The 26,551-nt window shown below is 46.7% G+C and overlaps 1 protein-coding gene across 1 annotated transcript in view; it reads right to left on the reverse strand.

Moving 5' to 3' along the window:
* LOC144173086 (anoctamin-4-like) overlaps positions 1–25,859 on the reverse strand; it is a 107,279-nt gene extending 81,420 nt beyond the window's left edge. The window contains exons 1-4 of the mRNA XM_077701600.1: positions 25,311–25,859; positions 16,582–16,674; positions 8,968–9,060; positions 1,745–1,849 (exon numbers count right to left, since the gene is read on the reverse strand). Of these exons, the coding sequence (XP_077557726.1) occupies positions 1,745–1,837 (93 nt within the window). The 5' untranslated portion in view covers positions 1,838–1,849; positions 8,968–9,060; positions 16,582–16,674; positions 25,311–25,859. The remainder of the gene's footprint in view (positions 1–1,744; positions 1,850–8,967; positions 9,061–16,581; positions 16,675–25,310) is intronic.
* Between the last annotated feature and the right edge of the window lie 692 nt (positions 25,860–26,551).

The following is a 26,551-nucleotide window of genomic DNA, read 5'->3' on the forward strand; positions in this document are numbered from 1 at the left end:
ACAGCCAATTCGTAATAGAGGAAAGGCAGGAGAACGGGGTGGGCGCGCTTGCGTTTTAAGTTTAAGAGGTGCCCCGTCTCCACTTTCCCGATCGGGCGTGTAAAGGGACTCTGACACACTTCCCATAAACGCTTTCACGCTTTCCTTCGCGTCTGGAAGCACTGCAAAAGCTACAGTTATCGCCAGCACGGAGCGCCACTGTCATTTGCTCGTCGCAGCAGATGTGCCTCCCGTTTCTGCTTCGCTTTTCTGGCTTTCTTTTAAAGCAAAGCTTTACTACTTTTGTCCAGCGGTTTCGTCGCGGATGCGCAAGTTCACCTTTTGACCACAGACACACCTTCTGCGACACACCCCTTTAAGCGCATCGCTTGATTCGCCGGCCCGCTTTCGACGCTGCGCACAAGGCCCCGTTTTCAGTCGTTCTGCTCAGCTAGCGGCGGCTGCCGCGGTTGCGGGCGCTCGGCTGAAAGGGAGCAGACCAACCCTGCCGCCTCCTACGCATGCTCCGTTGGGTTGTCTCGGGCTACGTGACTCGTCTTGCTGCCGGCGAAGAGGAACGCCGCGTCTGCCTTGAATGAAAGCGAGGCGGGCATCCTTCTGTGAGCGTTGCGCGGGACCGAACGGCGTTAAGCCATGGTCGGCAATGTAGCTACGTCAAAGGTTAACCAAGCGAAACCGAGACTCAACCAGACTAAACCAAGCTTTTGCGTTGCATATCCAAAGTTAGCCGAGCTAAACCGCAGCCATTTCTAAGGTGGGTATCGAATGCGTTCATTGCTGCAACGGAAGGAAAGCCGGCCAATAGCCGCTACACCTCTGTAATGACGTGATTTTAGCAGACGAAGAACACCCAGACAGGGAAAAAGGAAAAAAATCTTTTGAGGAAGTTTCTAAATTACATGGTGGACACTGGGACGTTAATTTCTGGCTGAGGTATATACATTGCGACCCCCTCTTTGATGTGTTGGTTGAATTCGTTTAGAAAGCAATTACGATATCCAAAAATTTCAAACAACGATTCCAGGGTCTATTTAAAGACGATATTCTTCCTTGGGCTGCGTACACGCGAACATTTGTCGGTGTGTATGTCTGTCTCTCTGCCTCCCCGCCTCTGTCTGTCTGTCTGTCCGTCCGCCTGTTTTACGTCGATTGAGCCACTGGGCCAAAAGTTTAAATGCGTGGTCTAGAAGCACATATTGGCAGGACCATTTCAAACCGAAGGCATGCGAGATAAAAGGACATAGTAAAGCCGAGATGTCCCCTCGAGCTGCTGTACGAGAAATGGGTAAAAAAGCTTCCTACAGATGGTCCGCAATCACTACGAAGTAGCAAACTTACATTCGCATTCACGTTGGGGAAGGGAAAGGGAAACAGATGAGTGAGAGGTAGTACGAGAGAGGAGGGAGTGTTACGAGTAAGATGAGCAAAAAGATATCGCGTTTTGACGACGTGCACAGCGAAGAAAGCAGATGGGTGGCCAATTATTGTATTCTCTTGCTTCATAAACGCAATTCCCTGAGCCCGAGTTGTCTCTCCGGAGTGCAGTAAGCCCTTCAACTGATATCCGACTATTGGGAAACATGCAATATAGGTGCTAATTTACGATTAGCTAAAATCCACGAGTAATGTTGCCCGCATCTCATACACAACGCTCCGCCAACCCATGAGTCACAATTTCCAGGCACACGAAGCTCAATGAACGTATCTCGGAGTACATTTAAAGTACATTTAAAAAATGGCTCACGGGAGGCGCTGCCGGCGGCTTGTCGGGATGCGTGGGCCGGGTTGGCTTTGCAGGAGGTTTCTTGACGGGTTTCTTGGATGCCGTCGAAGTCATCGTAGAGGGCACCTGCAATGCATGGTGCATAGAATTAAGTTGTGTGCTAGATATTTTTGATAACAAGTTCTATTGGGACGTTTTTATCGCGGTCACTTGATGCGTATGCGCCTGGGTTTATCAAGAAATGGGCCCTTGATACACAAGCCCCCAACCTAATCAGCTCGATGTAGCCTCAGACTAAGTCCATTGCATTACCGCGTTTCCATTACGCTTCGTGCTGCATATATGAAGACGTTGCAACCGCGTCAAACTAGAAATGGAGTGATCTGGTAGAGTTTAGTCATCTACGGTATGAACAGGCCAATATTATCCCAGAACGCCAACAAATAACATAAGGTACCATCGTGCGAAACAGAAATGTCGACTAATTCGGGCATCATACCTGCCCTACTGCAGTTGGATGAGAAAAGGCTAAGTAAAAACGACACAATCATCTTGATGACCAATTGAGCTTGTTCACGAGAAGCATAATGACGACAAACTTAGAGAAGTAACAGGGCATACGTTTTAGCCGTCGGCTGCCATGCCATAAAAACCAGCGCGTATAGCTCTTATAATGATTTAGACGAGACAGGGCAATATAAACGTGGTCTTTGTCACCGCATGTCCTGCAACAGATACCTAGCTTTCTTTTGTCGGGTGCAAGTTGAACAACGGTTTCAAACCACCAGTCAACCATTTTACGTATCAAAATCACAACGTGAAATCAGCTCCGATGGCCAATGCGGCCAGGTGGTAGTGTAAATGAGATAGCGTTCCTCGTACGGAGCGCCTCTAGTTATTTCTTCCATCTCTCGTGGCTGTCTTGGGCAACAGTAAAGAAAGCAGTCCTAGCTAGCTTCACGAACTTAAAGAGCATCCGCTTAATCAGCTGGATAGCAGGCCGGTTGTTTATTTTCTAGCCAGTGTTTATCCCCGTCCAGTCTTATTCCGCGTTTTTTTAAGGCGCACTGAAGTAAATAGTAAGCATGGTCTATTTACTTATTTTGCGGAGGCCATACTAAGTGTTTCCAGGCCAACTAACATGCATTTTTAATGAACGAACTTTCTGTCCGCATTTATGCCCACGCATTTGCAGACGTCGGCTGTGACGACACAATGAATGGTCTGCAGAGCTAAATACCTGGATTATAGAATATGTGCGTGAACGAACAGAAGTTAAAGTCAACTGAGAAATAGGGGAAATTCGAAAATTTTAAGGCTGAGGTTTCAAAAAAAGAAAACACGTTGCGAATTAGTGTGATGTCACTGCGAGGGATTTCGCAACAGCCGTGAACACCGCATGGCGTTTTCTCGTCAGCCACCAGTAACAGATGGCCTGAGGCTCCTGGCTTCCGCAATACAGTCAAACTATCGATGCGGCTACAAAGATGATTTCCACAAACTCGCTTTTCTAGGGCAAGTTCGCCCATCAGACGTCAACGTGTCAAGTCAAATTCAAATTCAATAAAATTTCAAATTCAAATTCAAATTGAACAAAATATAAATCAAATCAGAACTTCATCCATCAAACGTTGGCCTCATTTTTAAACCATGCGCTAGTTTCAGATTTCTTTAGAATTGTGAACTTTACTCTGTCTGCGTTTGTTTTAATCATTGCTGTCGCACAACCAAGCCCACATGCCTCGTCCTAGGAATCCCCCAATGAACTATTGTTTTTGTAGCGTAAGCTACAGTGGCCGAGGTTGAGCAGTTTTGTGTGCACCATGAAGGGCCGTGCTGCGTAAGCGCGAGGAGCATTGTAATAGATTAGATTGAATTAGATTGTATTTGGACTGGATTATATTGGATTAAATTGTATGCAATCCAATTGGAGTACGGGTGTGTAGAGAATTGGGTCTGCACATTCGCCGGTCTGCGCATTCCAGAGGTGTGATGTCATAGCCGCGGTAGACGCACTGGCGTCGATGAGTGCCCAGCTGTGCGCCTCCGTTGCGCAGTAGCCAAGTCTGACGCTGCGCCAGAGCCGCTTGATAGCCGTTTCGCATGGCTCCTGGAGAGCCGTGCTGCGCATGCGCGAGGACCAGTGACTGGACTTGACTGCATTGGACATAGAGTTTCTTGCAATATACACTAGAGAGGAATCTGGCGCTAGCGTCTCTGCGCCTCACATCAAGGCCCTCTGTGTCATCATGGAACGCCATTAGGTCATGCGCCCGCCTAAATTTCATCATTGGGTTGGACTGAAAAGTTTTAGCGACCGCAAATTTTAATAAACTTCCACAAAACCGCAAAAAAACAGTGTCCAATTATGTAAGTGGAAAACATAACAGGCTGTTTTAAAACTAACAAAAAAGGAGATAAAGCGTATTTTTGCCAGCACGTTTGTTCCTGATATTTTGCAGGCCAAGGTGATAGTTACGAACAATGTTAATACTTGGGGAGGAAACTTATTACAGACTTCTATTTTATTAACTTTACTACTATTTCAAATAATAAGTTGTTTGAAGAGTTTGGAAAGGTCTGGCAGCGTGCCCATAAAAACGCCACCTTCGTGGTGAACCGGTGCACTCACGTTGAGCTGCAGTTTAACAAGAAAAAAGAAAACGTGGCGTTAAACAGTCGAGGACGACGACAAGATAGGACTGATTCAGGTGCCCGTATCTGTCGTATCTTCTCTTCGTCGAAGCAGCTTTTAAATGCAGAGCATTTCAGTAACTCACGATGTCACCCGCGTTGACGTCCGTCGTAGTCCGCACCGTCGTTGTCCGCACCCCTCCCCCTACACTATATAAAAAAAATACTATCCGGCGCCTGGTTTCGATCCCACGACCCTGCGGGTGGAACGCAATGTACATGGTGCTCTACCCACCGCGCCACAAAGCCGACACAGAATGGGAGGCTACGAACGCGCCTTATATCCTTGACTCATTCAAACTACGTCAAGAAGCTGCTGATACAACGCATTCACTACCACCAACTCCCCAAACACTAAACGTTAACGCAATACACCCACCCCCTATGCGACGCATTTACTCGAGTCCCCCTCGCGGGGAGATGGGCCCAATTTTGTTTATTTTGTTTGTCGGCTACAAATTTCGCGGCGGCATATTACCCGCTCAGTCATACGTCCTTCGACTGCGGCATGAGCAAACGTCAGTTGTGATCACGCACTGCCTGCGGTTCCACCGAACACGGCTGCCGCAGAGCAGGAAGGATTTCGGCTTCCTCGTAGCTCGTAAACGTGTTAATGCATAGTGAAGAAAAAAAATCCCCAAAACCGCTTAAAAATCCAATTGTCATGCCAAGCCCAAGCCAAAAAGGGGGGTCTTCCCGTTAACCCCCAGGACAACATGGATTACCAGGCGCAGTTTTCTCTCTAGTATACGTACTAAGATACTATTGGACTGGGGGCCGTATTCTCGACTGCACAAATTCCCAGGAAATTCGCCATGTTTTTTTGCGTAAGCACGACGTAAGCAATCAGTGACGTGCTGCACCTCTAGCTATGACGACATGCAGTGTAATATGACTATTCACACATAAATATCGCAACCAAGGTATCAAATATTGCGCAAGAAAGATACAAAAACACTTGGCATGTACTATAAAAATTAAGACGGTAGCTGAGGCTGACAAGAAAAACACATTTCTGGAGGTCAAAATTGGCGTCAACACCACAAGGCGATCGAGTAACGTTGATCCAAAAGCGAGCGAAAGGCGGATGTCGAGATAAAGAACATCACACAATTTTTTACCGTATCTATTTCTTTCAATCGATTTTAGTAACATAGCTGGGCTCTCTGCTCCAATGCAAGCTTTGTTGCGTTATCACCTTCCCTGCCGCCCCCGCCGCCACGCCATCGTCTGCTGCTATGTTACAAGTTTATGGAGCCATCACAGAAAAACAGGACCGCGACCATCGCTTGCATGTCACTAAGAGCAGCGAAGCGCTACGCCTGAAAACCGTGGAGCGCACCGATGTCACCGATTCACTCACTCGTCGATCTCGACTTGAATCAGCGCTGTAATGAACCAACGAGTCACTTTTCTTTGTTATTTTTCTCTTGAGTTCGATCATGTGACCCAGCAGCATACTAGGACGAGTGTGGACAAATGCCATGCATTGGGTTCTCTTTGTCATGGAGAGGCTTGTACTGACCTCTTATGTTGCGGTTACGCCAAACAAATCATTTTTATTTTATTGCCAAACATAAAAGCACAATACTGCACGTTATTTGTATGCTCCATGATCCCTGACTTGGACATAGTTGAAACTATAATTTGTTTCGGTAGGAAACATGCTTTAAACAGCGTGCATGCGAAACTGCGCCTGCTGCATATTCGCGGACATTTCGCGGCGCGGAAAGCCGGGGTCAATTTTGGCCTATTTTGCCATTATTTTGTGACAAAATCAGTCGCCATTTTCAAGCTGTTACGTAACATTACGTCACTTTTACGCAGGCTGAAGTTGCCAATGCATGACGTGTCGCTTACGCCAACTCTTTAAATTACGTCATGCCTTCTCAGCCAATCACCGAGAGGGCGTGTATTACAGGCATTATTGTTGTTGGATAGCAAAGACAGGCCTACGTTGTCATGTCTAGTGCTTCTAGTCTGGTTTTTCATTGCGGGCCAAGAATTATGCGCTTTCAGTAAACAGAAATAAGGCAAACTTTAGAACTGGTGCCCGTAAACGTCATAAAACGTCAAACTGACGACAGCACACACAACCGCTTTGTCAACCGGAAGCACGTGACCAAAATTAAAAGCCAATCAGAAAAGACTTCCGGCAAATTCCCAGATTTCCCGGGAATTTGTGCAGTCGAAAATAGGGCCCTGGACCGGACTCGACTGGACTGGATTCGATTGGACCGGACTGGGCTCGACTGGATTGGATGGGATTGGATTGGACTGCTGAACCTTAGCTCAAGCTACGTATATGGTGGCATAGCCGAGCTAAACCACTGGTAATTTTTTTTCAGTTTGAGTTACAGCTGATTAGAAAGTTTGCAAATGTTACAGCACATCAGCTTGCAAGAAATATAGAAAGAGGCCTTTTGTTCGTCACTGTTGGGACCTCTCGCTAAACAATTTATAAGATTCCGTTAAAAATGAGCAGTCTGTCTTTCAGGATATAATAACAGGAAATAATACAAACTGGTCAACCAGTCAATGGGTAATGAACAGAAGATGTACACAATGCGATCGTTATTGTTCTTCGATGATCAAGCCAACCACTGATAGGGGTGGTTTGTGGAAGAAGAAACGTAATGCACATAAAAATTTGTAAAGTATGAAAGAACAAGTTAAATTCTGGCTAAACAGGATTGGCTGAACACGAATTAATTAAGCAAAGTGCTTACACTGAGATGAATACCCAAATAAAATTGGCAGCGCACAAAGTGCGGGCGGCAACTAAAACATGCAGCGTCCCAGATAAAATGGACTCGCTTTTTTTCCCCTTTATTTGGCTTTGTAGGGTGAGAGTTTGAGTGATCGCTTCTTATGGAGAGGGGCAGGCAGTTCCACAGGTTTAGGTTGAATTCAACCAATTGTTTTCCGTAATTCGTGCGCACTGGAAAAAACAGAGTTTGCACTGAAACCCGCGTGTTCTTGTCTTTCATAAGTTGTGCTCGTCCAATGAAATAAAGAAGGTGACTGCGTGTGAGGAAGATATGAGCGGTAATTCCCAAGTAGTACAAAACGAGACCACCGATCGGGAGAAGCTTACTAGATCGCAAAAGAAGAGTTACATGGGTATGTCTAGGAATAAAGCTGATTATTCGGGCTGCTTGGTTCTAAATATGTTGCAGTGACCCAAAGGGAGTCGGCTAATTGTTCCCACTTGATGTCATGCAGTATTAAATGTGGCTATGAATTGAAGCATTACCAAGGGTAATTAACCTGGATCAGCTGAAATAACGGCGAGCTCTCAGTAGTACACGAATGGCAAAAGGTGTTTTTTTAAACTAAGGATGCGATACGTAAATTAAATTAGGGTGCCTGCCCAGTTAAACACCTAGGAAGGAGCCCTGAACACTACATAATATAGTACGCGAGCTAACCATTATTAAAACATTAATAGTGTACAGGGGTCGCGAAACAAATAACATGAATTGAGTTAGCGCTGGAGTAATTTTTAATTTTTTTACACCCCATGTTAAGGTTACGGAGGTCACAGGCTCAGTTATAAATTCAATACTTAAACGAGATTTAAAAATGTTGTGTCGTCAGAACACAGCTGGCTTTTCATTCCAGGGCTAAGGCAATGCGGTATATCCTTAATGTATAATAAGGATAAAGTAAGCACAAGAATGGAGCCCTGAGGAATCACAATGCCAATGGTTTTGGTATCTGGCAATAAATCAAAGAAATTATTTGTTCACAGTTTAATAGTAGATAATAGTACAGCATGGCAGAATATGCTAGACAGTATAATAGTTCAAATATTAGATGTATAATTTTGGCAGCCACTTTTCTCGCTTACTACGTAAAAACCAACCCAACTGATGTTCCTAACTAAATGGGCGCAGGGGCTTCCCAGTTAATTGCATATATTTTGCCTCAAATGTGCCTGCAGTTTTCTTTGCGCTAAACAACGGGCAAGAACCAGCAATGGCAATGGCAAGAACCAGCGGTTCAGGAGTTTCAAACGGTTATGACTATATAAACCGCTTGTTTTTGGAAGCCTCTGTTTGGGTACGTTACGACGTAACGCCGTGGGTTCTACGTGGTTATCTCCCTGCGCCGCTTGATTCCGGCAGTCGCTAGACATTGTGATAGCGAACGAGCTGAGGCGACAAGGAGAGCTCCAAAAGGGTTCAATAGTCACAGCTGGTTCAGTCAGAGCCCGGCCATTCAAAACAACGGTGAACAAAAAGCACAGTCTTTTTCTAAACTTTGCACGGTATTTCTGGTATAAGCCTCTGAAGGAATACACGGTCAGAACTTTTTTTGTGTGCCATTTAGGCCAGCCGCAATGGCCACACCTGCGGACTTGCCGTTGAGATGAGATATATATTCGCGAGTACCGTTATTTTCGCGAGTACCGTTATTTCTAAAAAACCATGCCTTCGTTGGTATTTCGCTCGACTCGTGGTAAATACAGACGGTGTGCGCAATTTTTTGCTATGCGCCCTTTATTTACTCTTGTTCATCATTTCCCAAAACTTCCTGGAACCCACCTTGCTCGTAGGTTTGGTGGCAACACCTTTGGGCGTTTGTCCCAATGGCTTCTTTACTGGGGCTTTTTTCAGTGGTGGTTTGGCAGCCGGTTTCTGCGTGAGATACAAAATAAGCGGAGGTCACATTAGCGAGAATATACACAGGGGCGACTATGAGTGGTCATCACAAGGCAATAGCCGAGGATATCCCATTTAATTAGAGCACCGAGTCAAAAGCATGTCGCGGTTGCTCGTCGGAATCGGTTTGCAAACACTTGAGAGCCGCCGTGCATCAGGTACGTCCTCACTTGCGGCAGTAATCTCGAGCAGCGCCGCGCGCTCAGAAACGCTGCCGCTTTTTGAAGGCCACACTACTGGGAGAGCGCGCGCGCAAAAGGACCCACCGCGGTGGCTCAGTGGCTGAGGCGTTGCGCTGCTGAGCACGAGGTCGCGGGTTCGATTCCCGGCCACGGCAGCCGCTTTTCTGATAGAGGCGAAAAGCAAAAATGCCCGTATGTACGATATTTTGGCGCACGTTAAACATCTCCAGGTGGTCAAAATTAATCCGGAGCCCTCAACTACGGCGCGCCTCATCGCCTGCATTGCGTCGGCGCGTTGAACCCTACAATCAATCAAATCAAATCAGCGCGCGCAAAAGCGGCGGCAGCGGCCGAGATAACCGGTCCTAAGCCCTCTCCGACGGGGGGACAGGGCAGGAACGGGTATGCGCGCTCCGCGCCGGCGAGCTTCCCGGAGAGAGCGCTGACGCGCAGGACACGTGAACCGGGCGCTGATTGGCTCGTTGAGTTTTGCGCAAAGCGCCTTGTCGCAAAATTGGGTCGCAGAGCCATCCTTGCGCGGCAGAGGAATCTTGCCGCCAAGGGGTTTCGCGGCACGCGTTTTTGCGCGCGTGGCGCCGCAAGCGAGGACGTACGGCAAACCCGAAAGAAACGTCGTGTTCAAATTGCAATTAAAAGTCGTTGAAACCCCCCGCTTATTAAAACGGCGTAAAGTCATACTCTAAATATCTAGTGCTGCATCTCAGGTACCTATTAGAGAGTACATGGAATGGGGCAAAGAAGAAATAAGGAATCGTACCAGGAAGATGAACTACAGACTATGCGTAGTTCTTTCTTGTGCCATCCGTCCATTTTATATAGCTGAGATGCACTATGCATGTAACCAAGGAGCCCAAATCTCAGATTTCAAGGGGTCCTGAAAGGCGTTTTGAGCACACTAAATGAACTAGTGCAATCGTGAGGCTGGGTTTTAAACGTCATCTGTGCCATGTATAACATTTTTACGCGCAGCGGAAAGCTCACACTTCGTTTGCGAAGTTTTTGCCGCGTTCCCACTCTTTACTGCGTGTTTTTGGGCTGCGCCATCGTCCCGCATGTACGTCATCGATTCTCCCACGTGCGTCACGATGCAAAAATATTTTGATTGGACGGCTTTTTCTCTAACCTTGAGCGAAGAGAAGCGTTGTCGGCTCAGCGTCGACGTGTCGCGGCGGCGCCTTTGGTTAATTAGCGCTTCCTTCAGAACGCTTAACGCTATCGTGTTCGTCCATATTTATCTCTTTACTTTATTACCCCGCTTCTCGTTAAGATGCGCTGGCTAAGCCGACACGACAACGACACGACAGCGAGGGCGACATCCAAGTTGGCAGACCGCCTTGTCACACGACACCGATGGCGACACAAACACGTCGGCCGACCGAAAGTCCGTATGGTGTAACTGCGTTGCTGCCCAAAGACGCCCACAATGCCGATCGGCCTAACGGTCGTCGGTAATCGATCGAGAAGCTGAAACTGCGCCCCGGCAACATTCGTGCCGTAAAAAAAATGCGGCTCTGCTCTGTTGGTTCCCAGAGTGTAATAAACATATAGTGAGCTCCATGAAGTTCATACAGCTCAACACTAGCGCTAATGCAATCCGCATTCCAGCTGACGCGCTTCGGATGTTGCTTTGGCGACAATTCGTTTCCCGGAGTTGCAAACTGCATACGCGTGTGCGACCAGCAACGCTTGTAGAAAATATAAGCTCAGTTAAGAGCAAAAGAGGAGTCACGGACGGTTTGTTAGCTAATAAAGAATCAATATCGACCGAGGTTTTTAGCGTAAAGCGTAAAAAAGAGCACGGCAGCACTATTCCCGCCCGGTGAAATCGCAGTCGCTGCCTAAACAATGCTGTTGCTGCAGGTCAGCTATGGTGGGGGCTTTATTGAACCCAATGTTGAACGGTCATTCACGAAATTTTCAGTGACCCAGCCAGGTATCCATGAGAAATCAGGTAGAAAACATTGATGTGACACAAAGGGGGGTCTCTAATATAGTATACAGGTTATATCCGCACGATCTCGAGGTTTTTCTTCGCGCAGTGCATGGACTAAAGCCTCGCGCCTACAAAATCGCGGATTCAAACCCCGGCACGGTATTGCTTTTTATTTTTTTCTGCCTTCTAAGTGGCATGGTTTGGGAATCCTATTCGTGAATCAGAAACAAAACGGTTTAGTTGAACTCTGGAACTATCATATCAAACGTCAATGCATCGTTTAAGTCATATATATGCACGATTTGTTCATTTTTAAGTTTTAAACTCGTACTTTGTATATATAACAAGGAAATTGTAGTTTCAGAGGACCAAATACTGATGTGTTTATTTTGCGAAATTGGTGTGTCTCTATTTAACGTAAACATACTTTCCTCCCAACTACTTAAACAAGACACAAGGCAGGCTTGTGCGGGGTCGGGGGAGGGTGGAATTTAGGGCCGTGGCCGGCACCGAAACCTTCTACATATCGCAAATGGCAGTCCTGAGCATGTACAAAATGAACGAACAGCCTTCATAGAGAGAATAGGGGCCCCAGGCGACCAGGAAAAAAAACTCCCTGGCCATCTCCACTAACATGAAATCTGGGGAGGGGCGAAGCATGCAGTGTATATGTGTATTCTTGGCGCCTTGGCGTTTTTGCCCACGGAGGTGAATCCATTGGGGGGGAAGGGTAGAGGGATACAGCTTTGCTGTAAAATTCTCTTGTCTTTGAAGCACGAAGCTCTCTAGAGCGAGGCGTAAATGAATGTCCCGGTGTTTTTTTAGTGGGCGTTACGAAGCGCTCCAGCGCGAGGCGTAAACGAGGGTCCCGGTGTTTTTTTAGTACGCGTTACCTTCTAGCGCGAGGGGTAAATGAGGTCCCCAGTGTTTTAGTACCGTGACTACATGAGACGACAATTACGACGACGAGCAAGACAGGAGCCGACAACAGCCCCAGCTTCTAAAGCGCTTTGTCCCTAAAAAAACGAGGGTATAATCATATTGTGGAACCATTTGCACTATCCAAGAAAGCCGCACGCGCGCACGGCCCCAAAACTCACACTACTCTTCCGAGAGTGCTTGTAATATCTGTTACTGTGTACTTGTGTAGTAGTTCATAAACTCAGGGCCGCGTAGGAGTTTCCCAGAAATCAAAGGGAAGGGAGGGGAAGGTGGCGGTGGGTGGAATCCACTACGCACTCTAAAAATCAAAGTCCCTGGGCCATACCGTGCAACCATTCGGCTGCTTTTTGTTACCGTTATAAATGTTTAGAACCGATCGGAATAACGGAATGGAATGCTACTGCCTGTTTACGTGCGTGCATGGCTTCACCACAACACGACCAAGTTCGACATCGGCGTGAACGAGCGGCCAATTAAGCAATAAACCGACGTCGGTTCCCAACGTATGTACGTGCTCACTCTACCAAATTTTCAGGTGATTCTTTAGCCACTGGCGCACATATTTTAGGCTCCCATATGTACCAAGACATGTCGCTGCCGCGAAGGCGTGGTGACAGCTTTTCGTTTCGCGTGACCTTTCGGCGTGGCGTGGAAGCGTAGAAGTCCGGCCTCATTCCTTCCATCAGCTTTTTCAGCTATGAGCGGAGTGCAGGATTCTCGCCGTAGTGGAGCGCTCCGGATTAATTCTCACCACATTGGGATCTGTAACATGCGCCGAAATATCGTACAGACTGGCGCTTTTGCTTTTCGTCTTCATCAGAAAAGCGGCCGCCGCGGCCGGGAAAGTACGCAGAAATTCAGACAGCCCCGCACCGAAACAAGGCTGCGGCGCAGAATATGACGGTAGAAGACGACGTCCGCAACCGAATGTTTTTGCAGACGTCACCAAGAAGCGTGGCATCACAAGCAGTCACGCTCGCCCGGTGCGAGGATGTGGACGAAACGAGGGAGACCCGTGGCGCGGGCGGAAATGCGATGTTTTGACTCCACTAACACTCATCGCGTTACCAAAATTCTTGAAGGAGGTGATTACTAGGACATTGATTTACGTGAAAAACTTCTATACCCATGTATCGGCGCAACCTGCTTCACGGCCACTTTAAAGGGGTCATGCAGGCAAAATACAAATTTGTTTTATTCGAAAGATTTGCTGTTTTATAGCGTCCCGGCGCTTTTCCGGCTTTTCCCGCAGCAAGTAATGCTTTACTCAGTGAGCAATTCATGAGTTTAGGTTAAAAGTTTGATTCCCCTGAAAATCGTGTGTTCGTGACGGCTGCCGTGACCTCAGATGTACGGGTCTTCAAGCGAACTTCAAGTGCATTGTTCAGCAAAGTGCAGTATTGGGCGAGTTGGTTATCCATCATTACTAAACAGCACAACAAAAACAGCGCAACAGCGCATTGTTCAGTCTGCAGCGGAGTACGAAGCCTTGTTTACCGTCAGCCCTCCTAGATGGCGCCACCATACTGCGCCGCGCCGCCACTCGCCTATGCTTTGTTTTTGACCGTATTTGCGCCTAGCTTGCTTTCTGATACGGTAAGTAGTAACTGCTTCGTGAAACATGGGTTATGTTCGACAAATAGGGTCACGAAAGACAATGTCACTTACGCCAGTCGGCCATTGTCGTGCGAGACAGCCCCAAAGCGCTGCACTGCTGGGCAGCTATAACAAGCATAGTGCGCGCAGTACCAACACCAGTACTCACTGGTACTTCTGTGTTTACGTGTACTTTTGTAACTCCCATTGTTTCACCCCACCATTCTTGTTGCTATAAAATGAACACGCATTAGACGTAATCGGAAATAGCTCGTTTCGCAAGCTTATAATCCCTGCCTAACTTGCGTTTGCTTTTACCGACCTCAGCCAATCGCACACCTGTGCATATGACGTGATACGTTCTATGGCGGGAAAGGAGGTAGTAGGTCGCATGACCATTCCCTTTTGCCCCAATTATGTAGCTTATTTGAGCGAAGTTTACGTTAAAAGTGGTGTCAGAATGATTCTAAGAAGACAATCTTTTGAATGAACCAAAATTGTGCTTTGTCTCCATAGCCCCTTTCAATGTAGCTAACGTCAAAGACTGACGTTATCTCTATTATCTAGGGTGTGCATTTTCCAGTCAGGGCTCTATTCCGCAATCATGTCCAGCCCACTGGACAATAGCAATGACGCACCCAGCCTAATCAAATTTTTCGTGGTTATAACTTTTGAAAAGTAATTCCAATTGTAGTAGGACAATTTATTAGCATGGGCCTTGTTAAAATTATTTGTACCAGACGGCTTCGCAAGCTAGGTGGAATTCTCATGAATAAGGCGGACTTTGGGCGAGTTCGTATTCCATTCCACACGTGTAAAGCGCAAAATGTCGCACCCCAAATCTTGTGTTTAAACCTCATTTGTGCCCTTGTATCCCCTTTCTACCACTCCTGCCTCGTAAACTTTGCACAAAAGCACCGCACGGTGCTCCGCACCGCAAAAGCACCGCACCGCAAAAGCACCGCACGGTGCCTCGGCACGCATGTGCAGAAGGTGCAAAACTTTCAGCCGGCATTGTAATGCGGTCAGGCGACGGACGCGCCTCTGTACGGCGCCGCGGGTTCAGGGCCGCGGCAAACCTTCAGCGCATGACTTTGAAGCATCGTCCTTAACTGGGCTCGTCCCTTTGACGTCACTCTCATCTACGGCTATTGCGTCCGTACTTTTCTGTGTGGGTCTCCACAGAGAAGAAAAACCTTATAAAGAAGCCAGTCGGGAAAACCTTACATCGGGAAATGCGTCAAGATAACCCGAACGCTCGATTACCAGCCAAACGCAAGCTTCCGCGAATGCCGAAAAAATGATGAAAACCAAAGTCTATATTGATGGGCTTAGTCCTTAAAGTACGTCGGTAACAAGGCTAACACATTTTACCTACACGTTACACAGTTGGGAGTGAATCTTTTGAAGGAGGATGCGGGTGAGAGGAACAACGTTCATTTTATTTTTTCTTCAAAGAGACAGAAAAAAATTCCGGGCCATTTCCACTGACGCGAAACCTGGAGAGAGGCGAAGCATGCAGTGTATAAGTGTATTCTTGGCGACTTGGCGTTTTTGCCAACGAAGATGAAACCGCTGGGGGGGAGGGGGGGGGGATTCTTTAGTGTGTGATACACGAAGCTCTCCAGCGCGAGGCGTAAACAAGTGTCCTGGTGCTTTTTAGTACGCGTTACGAAGCGCTCCAGTGCTAGGCGTAAACGAGTATCGCGGTGTTTTTTAGTATGCGTTACGTTCTAGCGCGAGGCGTAAACGACTTTCCCAGTGTATTGTTACCTTGACTACATGACACGACGATTACGACGACGACGACGACGACGACAGGGGACGCCAACATTCCCAGCCCTTAAGGGGCTTCGCCCCTAAAGGGGGAACGAGAATATTTGGTGGCGTCAGTTCTGGCTGCCTTCAGGCCCCACAGCAGCCTGCAGGAGCTTGAAGCAGCCTGGAGCTTCGAGCCTGAAGCTGGTTAGCGTTAGCCTAGGCTCCGACTGCTCCAATGTGGGGGACGGGAAAGGTTTGGGATGTTTAACGCGACTTCACAAAAGGTGATAGGTGGTGTTTGGTACGTTGCAAATTTGCAGTTGCTGGGGTAAACAAACGGTGAGATGTGTTGTAGAATGGTCATGTGATAATTCTGTTTTAATTCGGTGCGACATTCGCGAGCCTTGTATGTTGAGTGATGGATAGCTTGGGGGAAAATGAGGCGTTGCTGGCGAGGGTAGTATAAGATGTCTGTGTATGTTTCTTGAACTGAGTGGCTGACGGAGGAGATTGGAGGTGGGCCGTCGACCTCCCTTGTGAATTCTCGGTGTAAACTTGCGCGGGAAACGCAGGCATGCTACCAAGCTGTTGTGTGTTTATGCAAAAGCGGATGTGAAGTTAAATGCCAGCACTCCCACCGCCCTCTCGCCTTAGCATCGATGCGTTTGTGGGTTGACGTTCCCGCTATAATTTATTACGGTTCCAACAGTACAGACCACGATTGCTACAGAATGGTGCGAGTTGTTAGCTTTCTGTGGCTTCGAGAAAATAAAATTTTAGCCAGCTGGCAAGACTCACGCCACTTACTCAAAAACTATTCTGAGAAAACAATGTACCGACTGTACATCTAATTTCCCGTATTGGATTAAAGGCAATGACCGAGGTTCTGGTGAAAACTGACGGAAATGCTGCATTGAGGACGAAATGAGCCAGAATGCAGAGATAACTGTCCTTTTCAGAAGAGCAGCGTCGATTTAAAAAAATAACAGCTGGAACAAAAGTTAGCGCTTCGACACATTTTTTTCGTTGGGGACTTGCGAGATCATAAACTGCTTCGCTTACGTTGGTGGTCGGAGCCGATTGGGCGGTTGGCGCCACTTTCAAGGGCACCTTTTTGGGCAAGGGATGAGGCTTCGGTTTCACCGTAGGGGCTTTCTGGATGGATAGAAGACAGGGCATTAGGTTTACGCTTGCGCTTGATTTTCAAGCCTTAAAAAGCGAGACTTGACCAGGCCGCAAAACACTTCGCCGCAGCATTTCATTCTTCCGCGGCGGATGATAAGCAATCTTCTGGCCAACAGAAATACCTGTCATTTCTGTTTGAAGGAGATAAGAATATATTTTAACCTTTGCCACGATTTGCACTAATTGAATACATGTTGGCTGCTTAACACTGTTGAAAAATTGTTTGCTGACGTCGACCATTAGTAATAAGAGTAAATTGATGGAGGCGAAACGCGAAAATACCCGTGCGTTCCCAATTTCGGCGCACGTTGGAGATCCCCGAAGGTCAAAATTATGCCAGAGCACTCCACTACGGCGCCTCTCATCGCCTGCGTAACGTCGGCCAGAATAAACCTCCCAATCAGTCTAGTAATGGGGTAAAGCGAGCAGCACCATACAAAAAAAAAAAAACAAAGGCGCTTGCTCATTTTGGCAAGCGTTGCGGCGAGTTATGCGATGCTGACAAAAAAGAACGACAATGCTGAAGCCGAGTGCACTGAGGGCCCCATCCTCCATTTCTCTAATGTTCTTGAAATCTCCATATTGACCGGAAGCGTTTTTTGATAAGCTAGAAGTTTTGTCATGTTTTTCGGGTTACCAAAATGCCCGAGTTTGCTCTTGAAACTTTGAAGTTTTCTTGCATTTACTATTTCAGGGTGGGAGATTCTTCCCATTGTATCGCATTCCTGACTGGCGTTTAAAAATTGGGTGAAGGTACCACGTATGTAACGCCTACAGGCGATATGCTCTCTTCCTGGCTGACTATAACGTCTTGGCGTATTTTAAACTTGCGGCGGGTAAAAGAATACACACGTGTAAGATTTGTTTGCGCAAAGGTAATGTAGCTTTACTTGCCCAGGGTGGGTCCAACAATTCCACGACCCTCATCGCTGAAAATTCCTTGTGAAATGTCCAGCAAACAACGCTTGGCACGAGCTGCCGTAATAAACCACCTGCTACCCGAATGAATCACTGTGTTGAGTGCTTCCGAGCCCAAAATAGGTGATCGGGAAAGCGCGCTTTATTTTCTTTTTAAGGAAAAGCTACACAATCATTGTTACTGGTTTTCTTAACAGAACCACACGGGGTAGTGTCTGTCTCGAAATTGGAAAGAATCCAAGACACTGCATCCGTCTGTGCTTCTACAAAGCTTGTGGGTCACATAGCCGAACAAAGCAGAGAAAAGATACTTCGGGCTAACATGCGGGAATGCGTGCAAATCACTTCTCGCTAAGTTACGTCATTGAGTTTTGTGCTGCTGTGTTCCTTTTGATGAGTGTATGTGTAGCGAAGCACATAAGAACGCCATTTTAGAGCGAATGCTCCCCTGTGGTTTATCTTTCAAGGCCATTCATTGAGTCGCAAGCATAGAGAAAAAAATATATATAAGGGAGGACACTCGGACAAATCGCGACCAAATATGGTCACGGGAACGCCTAACTTTTGATTCTTCCGGTAGTTGGTGTAGTGGTAAAAAGTCTATTTAAAATACGTTAACACACAATACTATATATTTTAAAATTTTGTTGGTTATTAGACTACCCACTTTTATTTATGTAACACATTCAATTGTTGTGAATGTACATTTTTGTGGCTTTATGCACATGAAGGCAAGCCTGGCCAAGCCGCAAGTGCAAGCCGCCATTTGGCTCTTTCGGTAGCGTTTACACGTGCGTTTCTGCAGCCTCGTGCTAACTTCTCTTGTGGAGAAAGAAATGACTAGTGCTTTCTTTGCGACATCGGTTTTGCATCCTGAACGAAAGGTGACACTTTGCTGGTGTGGCGTATCATATTTACGTTTCCTTGTACTTTAAACGCTGCGAGAACTCCGTAGCCTCAGTGAAATCAGACATAGCTAGTTTTGCGCGCCTTTAGGATAAGAGCTTAGGAAACACCGCCGAAACGCGCAAGAGACCTTTTTTTTTAGCCGGACGCAATGATATTTAGGCAGGTTTTGCCGTTTGCTCAAGCGCTGATGGGTGTCAGCGGTACGCGCCCGTCGTCGCACGTCGCGTTCACGTGCCGCAAACGACGGCGGTGAGTTGTGGAAGTGGTGGCCGGCCGGCAGTCTGTAGGCGAAGCAGGCGTTTTGCGCTGTGGCTGCGCTGAAGTTACGTGAGCCACACGCTGCGTTATATTATACTAGCTAGCCATTGCTAGCTTGGCCAACTGTTACTGCTATTATTTATGGCCGTGATGCACTGCAAAGCCATCCGTGCGAAGGTACGCGACAAAGTAGCTGTGTCTGCGTTATTTCGCTTATCTGGCCATAAACAGCATCCCTACACTCATCATAAAGTTTTGCACGTGCCTGCATACCAAGCTGCCTGCGTACCAAGCGAACCCACTCGCTGACGCCAACGACGCGAGCGCGTCAAGTGCGGTGAAAACGCGTCTCTAGTCGGCAGATAACAGCTTTGCTCGAGGCGGGGTGAGTATGCAGTGAATTGAAAACTTCAAATTGGGTCTTCGTTCTACATCGTATATCAAGTCCGATATCGCAGGCATTGCGTAGAAGTGTTCCACACTTGCCGTTTTTTAAAGCGTTTGCTCTTTTTCTTCTAGCCATATTTTGGCTAGTTTCGTAAAACACGTATTGCGCAGATTGCACCTATTCACTCTGAGCTATGTGTGTTCGTGTCATGTTTTTCAGTCCATGGCCTCTGGGGGCCATCAGTACGGCGCTCACTGCTGCTTGCCATGGTGCCCACACAGCGCCCAAATATACTTCCGCCAGGTGCCCGTTCTCGGGATGCGTTTCTTTCGCGAGCCCGTGGGGCAACAAGTTTAAGCTTTGTATTACGTTCATTTCGCTATCGCTCTTCATCCTGATTTCACAAGAAAAGACAAAGGGATTCAGGCTATGTGAGCAGCGTTATAATTTTTGTTAACCCAAACAATAACTGAATTGCATTAAGAATGTGCCTAACCAGTGTTGCGAAATTACAAAGACCCATATTTTTAGAGTTGCTAATACCTTGACCGCATGATTGCTGAATAGAATAAGAGAACTTATGTTTTAAATAAGTGGCATGCACGGGAGGCAATACTTGAGTACTAGTTGCAGTGAAATTTACAGACTGGTCATCTGTCATTCCAAACAGTTTGTGTACTATATCACCTATCACCTGTGCAGGTCTACAGCACGGCTGGCCTACACTGGACGAGGTGCCATCAAGACAAATCCAACCAGTCAGCTGCATTCGTCATACAAGGCATGCTGTAAGCACTTCATGGCACAGGACTTCATGGATCCTGCCCTCACACAACTCACAAAAATGGCCATGCCAACTGTTCTCCCAGAATTATTCAGTTGTATTAATGACTCCCTGCAGTGCTTCTTGCTGCCTTATTGATGCTCCTGGTGGGTATGGCAAGTATATTCCATCTTTTGAACGTTGCCATTAGCACCCGGAAATCGAACACAAGTCCGGCAACCAATAAGGCGTGACAACTCAAAAGCCTATCGTTGACACAAGGAACAAGCTGTTTTTTATCTCTGACGTGCCTCATCTCTTAAAAACCACTCACAACAGCGTCCAGTCTCCAAACTCCATTAGCAAATTATTGTTGCTGCAAGGACTGATATTGTGAAACAGTACAACCACCAAAACCCTTTTACAATATGAAGACTGCCAGGGTAAGAAGTCATGCTAAATGTCGTTGTTTGTAACCGTACGTGCCGCGTGTTGATGGAGTGACCTGGATGGAAGAGAACTATGCTGGGACCTACGTTGTCAAATGCTCTCTTAACATTCTCAGCCAGGATCGCTCTCTTGCTGCGCCTTAGAAGTTCGTCTGTACTTAGTGTAACGCCTCAACAGAAAAACCTTTAGTCGGGTGTTTTTTTCTGGAGAACTGTGTACTCGCATCGTGGTAAATAGATGCACCCGTTGTAAGTGCACTGTACGCCTACTGTGTAGTGTGGTGGTCCTTTTCCGGACTCTGTTTTCAGGTAAAGCACAGAGCTTGCAAATAAACGCAGTGCTCCTATGATGTGCCTCGTAAATCAAATTGCACTGTAATTCTTCTTGTTGTAATGAGGCAGATAAAATGTATAATGTCATGTTGAATGCACATATACGGTGCAATCCGCGAGCATATAGGCGGCAGAGACATTTTTAACCTTTGCCATAGCACATGGTGAATTGCGAAACATGCCTGATGTAAATTGTACTCTAGTAGCATTCCTCACTGCCTGGTGCCTGGCTGTGAGATGCAAAGCGTATTAATGTCAAGTTGAGTTGTGTGTTTGTGCGCGGCACTGTTGAAATTGTGCTAGACTACATGTTCGAAAGGGCAAAAATGCTGGACGCGGTCACACAAATGTGGTCGCGCTACCTTATGGGACTCTGTAATGTGTCGCCATTGTCTCATACACAAGAAGCAGAAACTGATTCCTTGTTTCTTATATTAGACTGTTCGTATTGACAGCGGAAGACGTGAATTTGTGTGCCTTGATCGAGTCTGGAACCTGTCGTTTCACTACGTACACGTGCCTCAAATATCCCCGCCTGGCCCTTTGCCTTTACTGGGAAGGCAACGCTTTGGGAAGCTAACCCAGCTTCTTGGGAAATTGCACTGCCTTGCAAGGAACGAATACGGAGTTTATTTTTTTTCCTGGACATCTTTACCTGTGCATATCCGCACAAATGTGATTTCTGTTCAATTGCTGCTACTGATTTGAAGTTGCCCACAGGCAATAGACCTCATTGGAGTTTGTCAAATAAGGCAGACCACCAAAGCCTTTTTAGTAAGCGAAGCGCAAGTGTCTCCCTTCTTTGACATTCTAACTGGAGAAATTGCCACAGTAAAAAATTATCTGCAGAGATTGTGGTCGTAAACACTTGCAAGTATCCCAATGTCTATATTCTACAATCTGAGGATGTCGTAGATGCAAGTAAAACTGTGGATGGCTGATTCTTCCCGGGGCTCTGCGTTTTCAAATACCATGAGGATAAATCCTTTGTGTGGTTGTGTTACCTTTATTTGTGCATTTTTTTCATTCCTGGAAACGTGTTGTTTCTCACTACTGTGGATATTGTCTCTGTTGTGGTGTATTACCCACTGTTTATTATTATATGCGTATTGCAAAGAATGATGAGAATTTGAACTTGATGTTTCGTTTAGTGCCACGCAATAACTATTTCTAAATTTATGACGAGTCTTTTTTATGTGGTTGGACAATATGTGAACACGCGACAGAATTCGTACCTATCTGTAAACAGTACTGTAAATTGCAATTTCGCATTTAAAAAAATGTTTTTTTTTCTTTTAGAAGCATGCGGCCACCAAGTCTGACAATGATGTATTCAAATAAACGTTAACCAACGAATGAGAGCGTCCGAATACCGTACCGATGCCCGTCGCCGTGAGCAGTGCTTTCCAGCCATTCGAACTACCCGCTAAAATCGGTGTCCGCAAAACCGAAACCGAAAGTGAACAGTTAATTGTTCGTCTACCCGCTTAGTGCGCTAGTCAATTCATCCGCAGGGCTCTATGAGCGTGTTCTCTCTTACTAGTATTTCTTTCTCTATGTCGCAAGTGACCTAGCTATTCTACTTCACTATAACCTAGCAACCTAGCAGCCTATAACCTAGCGCGCAAGCTGCGCCTCTGTCCCATCGCTTCGCTCGCTCGGAGCCTCGCGACTGCGGCACCACATGACTAAGCGAAGATGAAACGACTACGAATTCGCCGGCGCTCGACCGCTCAGCGTCGGCTGGGCCGTCAGTGCGTGCAGTGCAGCAGGTGAGTAGGCGAGGGCGCAACCGCTGCTTCGCCGGTGCTGCGTCCCCCAGCCTCCCTATTGATTGAGCCCCGGCTGGGCTGCTTGTCGGTGCCCTTCAGCGCAAACAAAAGGGTGAATCCAATCATCCAGCAAACATATCTGGACCGCGGGCTGCGAAATCTCAAGCAAGGGCAACCTTTCACAAAACACCGTGTGCATAGTCTTTGCTATCTCTCGTGACAACCAGGTTTAGAAGTGTTAAGCCAGGCCCTTTTTTTTTCTTCGGTCGTTTGCCTCCTTGCAACCGTTCGCAGGAAAAGCCAGCTTTGACAAACGACATTCTTTACTCCGAGCTTTAGAGGTGGCCTAACTGTTTCACACGAATGCATCTGTTTGGCATCGGGGGCTTCAAAGACAACTTACGTGATATTTAGGCCGTACAATAAAAATGTAGAGAAAGAAATCCCGATTATATTCAACGGAACCAAGTTAAACCGAGTGACAGAAGTTCTTAGGTGTTTGGTTTCAAGAACAACTTTCGTGGAATACGCATATTGATCATCTGTCCACCGAACTCTCTAAAAGTATAGGTCTCATATATAGAATCGGCCATTTGATACCACTATGGTTGGAACAAAACTTATGCAATGCTCTAATTTATTTGAAATTATGCTACGGGATTTAGGGGTCGGGGACCACAACTAAAACTAATTATAACAGGCTCATTGTATTGCAAAAAAAAAGAATTTTGCGCATAAATTTAGATTATCATGGCTGTTACGCAGATTTGAGGACAAGTCTTTTATTTACTGAATATTCAATGCTTAGAGCTGACCAAATCTATTACATGAAGGTTCTGCACACCATTTATAAGCAAAAGACCCACAATCAAGTTAGCAATAACTCTTCTGGCTACCATCTCAGGCATAAAATACGGCACACTCCAAAAGTAAGAACGAACTATGGTGAGCAATCTTTCCTGTAGCAGTCAACTGAAATATTAAACAAATTGGGAGAAAAATTAAACGTCGACCCCAGTGAACTTACGTTTAAAAAACAGGTAAAAGAAGTGTTACTTAAGCAAAACGCTAGCAACACTGATATACAATTAAGGGTTTGAAATATATGTTTACGAGTTCCTCTAAAGGTACAAATTGAAAACAATTACAAAAAAAATACATTCATACGTAATTGTGACATAGTAGTGTAACTGATAAAACTTCATGCGTACGAATTGCTGCGTTTATGTGTACACTGTGATCCTTCTGTGAATTTTAGACCTTTGCTTTGTATAATAGATAGGAAATGTAGTAATGACTTTGCTTTGTGCTATTTCTCTATTACGATTGTGCTATCATGCTTAAATTTGTGAACAGACGTGTTGTTATGTAGGCTGTAAATTGGGTGGCTGAGGCCCCTGTCAGGCCACGTCCGCCTTTAGTCTCAGCCTCCCCATGGTTTTGCCGAGAAATAAAAATCAAATACTCAAATACTCATTCGCGCCCCTGAACGGAATCTGTGCGTAGAATCCCGAACCTAACGAATTGTGCACAAATCCTGCCCCTTGTCGAATGCCACCCCTTCGTCAAGGCGACAAAGAGCTCGCGTATTTCGATCTTCGCGCGCCTTCTCGAAAGCCTGTTAAAGGCTGTAGTAACTGAATGCGAATGCTTCCCCATCCAATCGGCCGCTGCCAGCGCGGGTGCCAGTGGGACAATCGTAACGTCGCAGCGCGCAGTCTTAACCTGTCCCCCAAAATCGGGCACTTGACGATCTACCTTGAATAACTCTACGACCGTTTAGGTCAAGACCCACCGCCTTGGTGCAGTAGCTAAAACGCTGTGCACTGCTGAGTCCAAAGACTTGGGTTCCATCCCTGCTGCGGTGCTGGTTTTAATATGTAGATGAAAAGCGAAAACTCCATCGTGTCAAGATTTTGGTGCACGTTAAGGATGCCGAGGTGGGCAAAATAATTGGAATACGCCGCCTCCGTTTGGTATCCAGCCTAACATAACCTAATACATTCACTTTAAATGATCCAGAACAACTCCGTCCGTTTTGTCCTACTAACTATAATCAATCAGACAGCACAACAGCAATGAAATATAGTCTTAACCTGCCATCTTTAGCATCTCGGCGCAAAATCTTTCGCGTCAGCCTGCTTCATAAAATATTTCACCGCCTCTACAGTATACATCTCGTTTATATCACGTTCATAAAGTAGCAGCGCCATCATGCCGAACCAACCGTTTCTTTCAGTCATATTGCCGCCACTATCATCACCAGCAAGTCAGGGAAGAAATGCCGCGGCTGTCACCATCAGCGAGGGAGAAAAGAAGACGAGAACGCTTGGGCAAGCGCTTGTCCTCACGGGCCCTGGGCTGCATCTTTGAGTTTAGACGCATTAAATCTTCTTGGTAGCCTTGATCATTGGAAGTACCGAGTGTCATTTGTGACAATATATACCTCATACATCCATTGAATGGAACCACCTTCCCGAACTTACGGCCACCATACAAGATCACCAGTCATTTAAGAACGCCTTAGCAAACATTGTAAAAGCAAGAAATTTTTTTGTATCGTATAATGCACTAGTTCTGTAATGATTCTGTTTATAACCACTCCTCTGTGTAATACCATAGGGTCTTGAGGGAACTAAATAAATAAATAAATAAATAAATAAATAAATCCGGAGGCCTCTACTACGGCGCGCCTCATAGCCCATGTGTAGCTTTTGCGCGTTATACCCACAAAATAGTGTCAAGTTGCCTGAACCGGATTCGCAGAGAGCTGAGGAACCAGCGGAGCATTTCTAAGTGTCGGCTCGCTCGCTCACCCTCTGTTCCTCATCCTGGATGCCCTCATCCTCTTCGTTCCGTTGGCGGGGGGCTGCAGCTGCTGCACGTGCTGCCGTCGTGCCAAGTGGCTTCTTCTTGGGCTGGCCAGGTCTCGCCGGTCTGCTGCTGTGGTCATCTTCCTCGTTCGGGTCATGGGCCGGAGCCGGTTTCCGGGCAACGATCTTCTTCACGATCCTTTTCACCAGCGGTGGCTGCAAATGTGGACCCGAAATGACAGTGCTCGGTAACAAGTGTGGTTACAACTGGCGGGAGCGCAAACTAACACGGGGACAAACCAAAGAAAAAAAAACAAAGAAAAAAATTGGCTACAGTCTACGCTGTGAGGGTGGTTGGAAAGCAAAGCTTTAAACGACATCCACAACAATGTCCATGCGACGTCACTTGAATTCACACACGTGGCACTACTAAGAGCCAAACCAGAGATTCTGCCAGCCGTTACGTGGTATAACACACCCGAATTGGTATTTACCAATTTACAAAACAGAGTCCCATTCGTGGCAAGCACTGCGCAAAAGGTAGCGTTTCTCTAGCAGCCAGATGTCTGTATGTGGTTCGTACATTTTGTTTTCCCGGCCTGCAAACCAATCCTTAACGTATGTTCGCCGTACGACCACTTAATCCGTCGGGTGTGGGTTACCCTGGAGGTGGTGTCGAACAAATTCAGCAAGCCGTGTGAAGGCAGCGCGCAATGGAGGCGAAGCTGTGCCAAAACAGGCCCAGAACAACAGTCACTAAATCAGCCGACAACCGCTGACGCCACCGCCGGCGAGCAAGCACTTCCGCGCGGGGAACGCTGGGTAAATTCGCTGCGCCGCCTATAGTGTGCTCCGTGAGGGAAACCTTCCGCCCCCCCCCCCCTTTCCGCCGCCGCCGCCTGCACCGCTTTAGGAGTGTGTTGTTCCGCTTTTCTGATGGAGGCGAAAAGCAAAAACGCCTGTTTTTACGAGATTTAGGTTCCCAGGTGGTCAAATTTAATCCGGAGCCCTCCATTACGGCGCGCCTCATCGCCTGCGTTGCGTCGGCGCGTTAAACCCCACAATCAATCAATAGAAAGCTTTGCTTTAAAAACATGGACGAAAACAAAAAAAAAACATAGACGAGACGAAGCGCTACTATCAACTGAATTTTTATTTGGAAACAACACCGCTTACATACACTAGCATGCTTGTCCCTGTAACATAAGGAAGATATCAAAGAACCTTAAAAAATAGCCTTGAAA

This window comes from Haemaphysalis longicornis, unplaced genomic scaffold (assembly GCF_048455015.1).
Source record: "Haemaphysalis longicornis isolate Haplotype H1 unplaced genomic scaffold, Haemaphysalis longicornis Haplotype H1 scaffold_29, whole genome shotgun sequence".
Lineage (NCBI taxonomy): Eukaryota > Metazoa > Arthropoda > Arachnida > Ixodida > Ixodidae > Haemaphysalis > Haemaphysalis longicornis.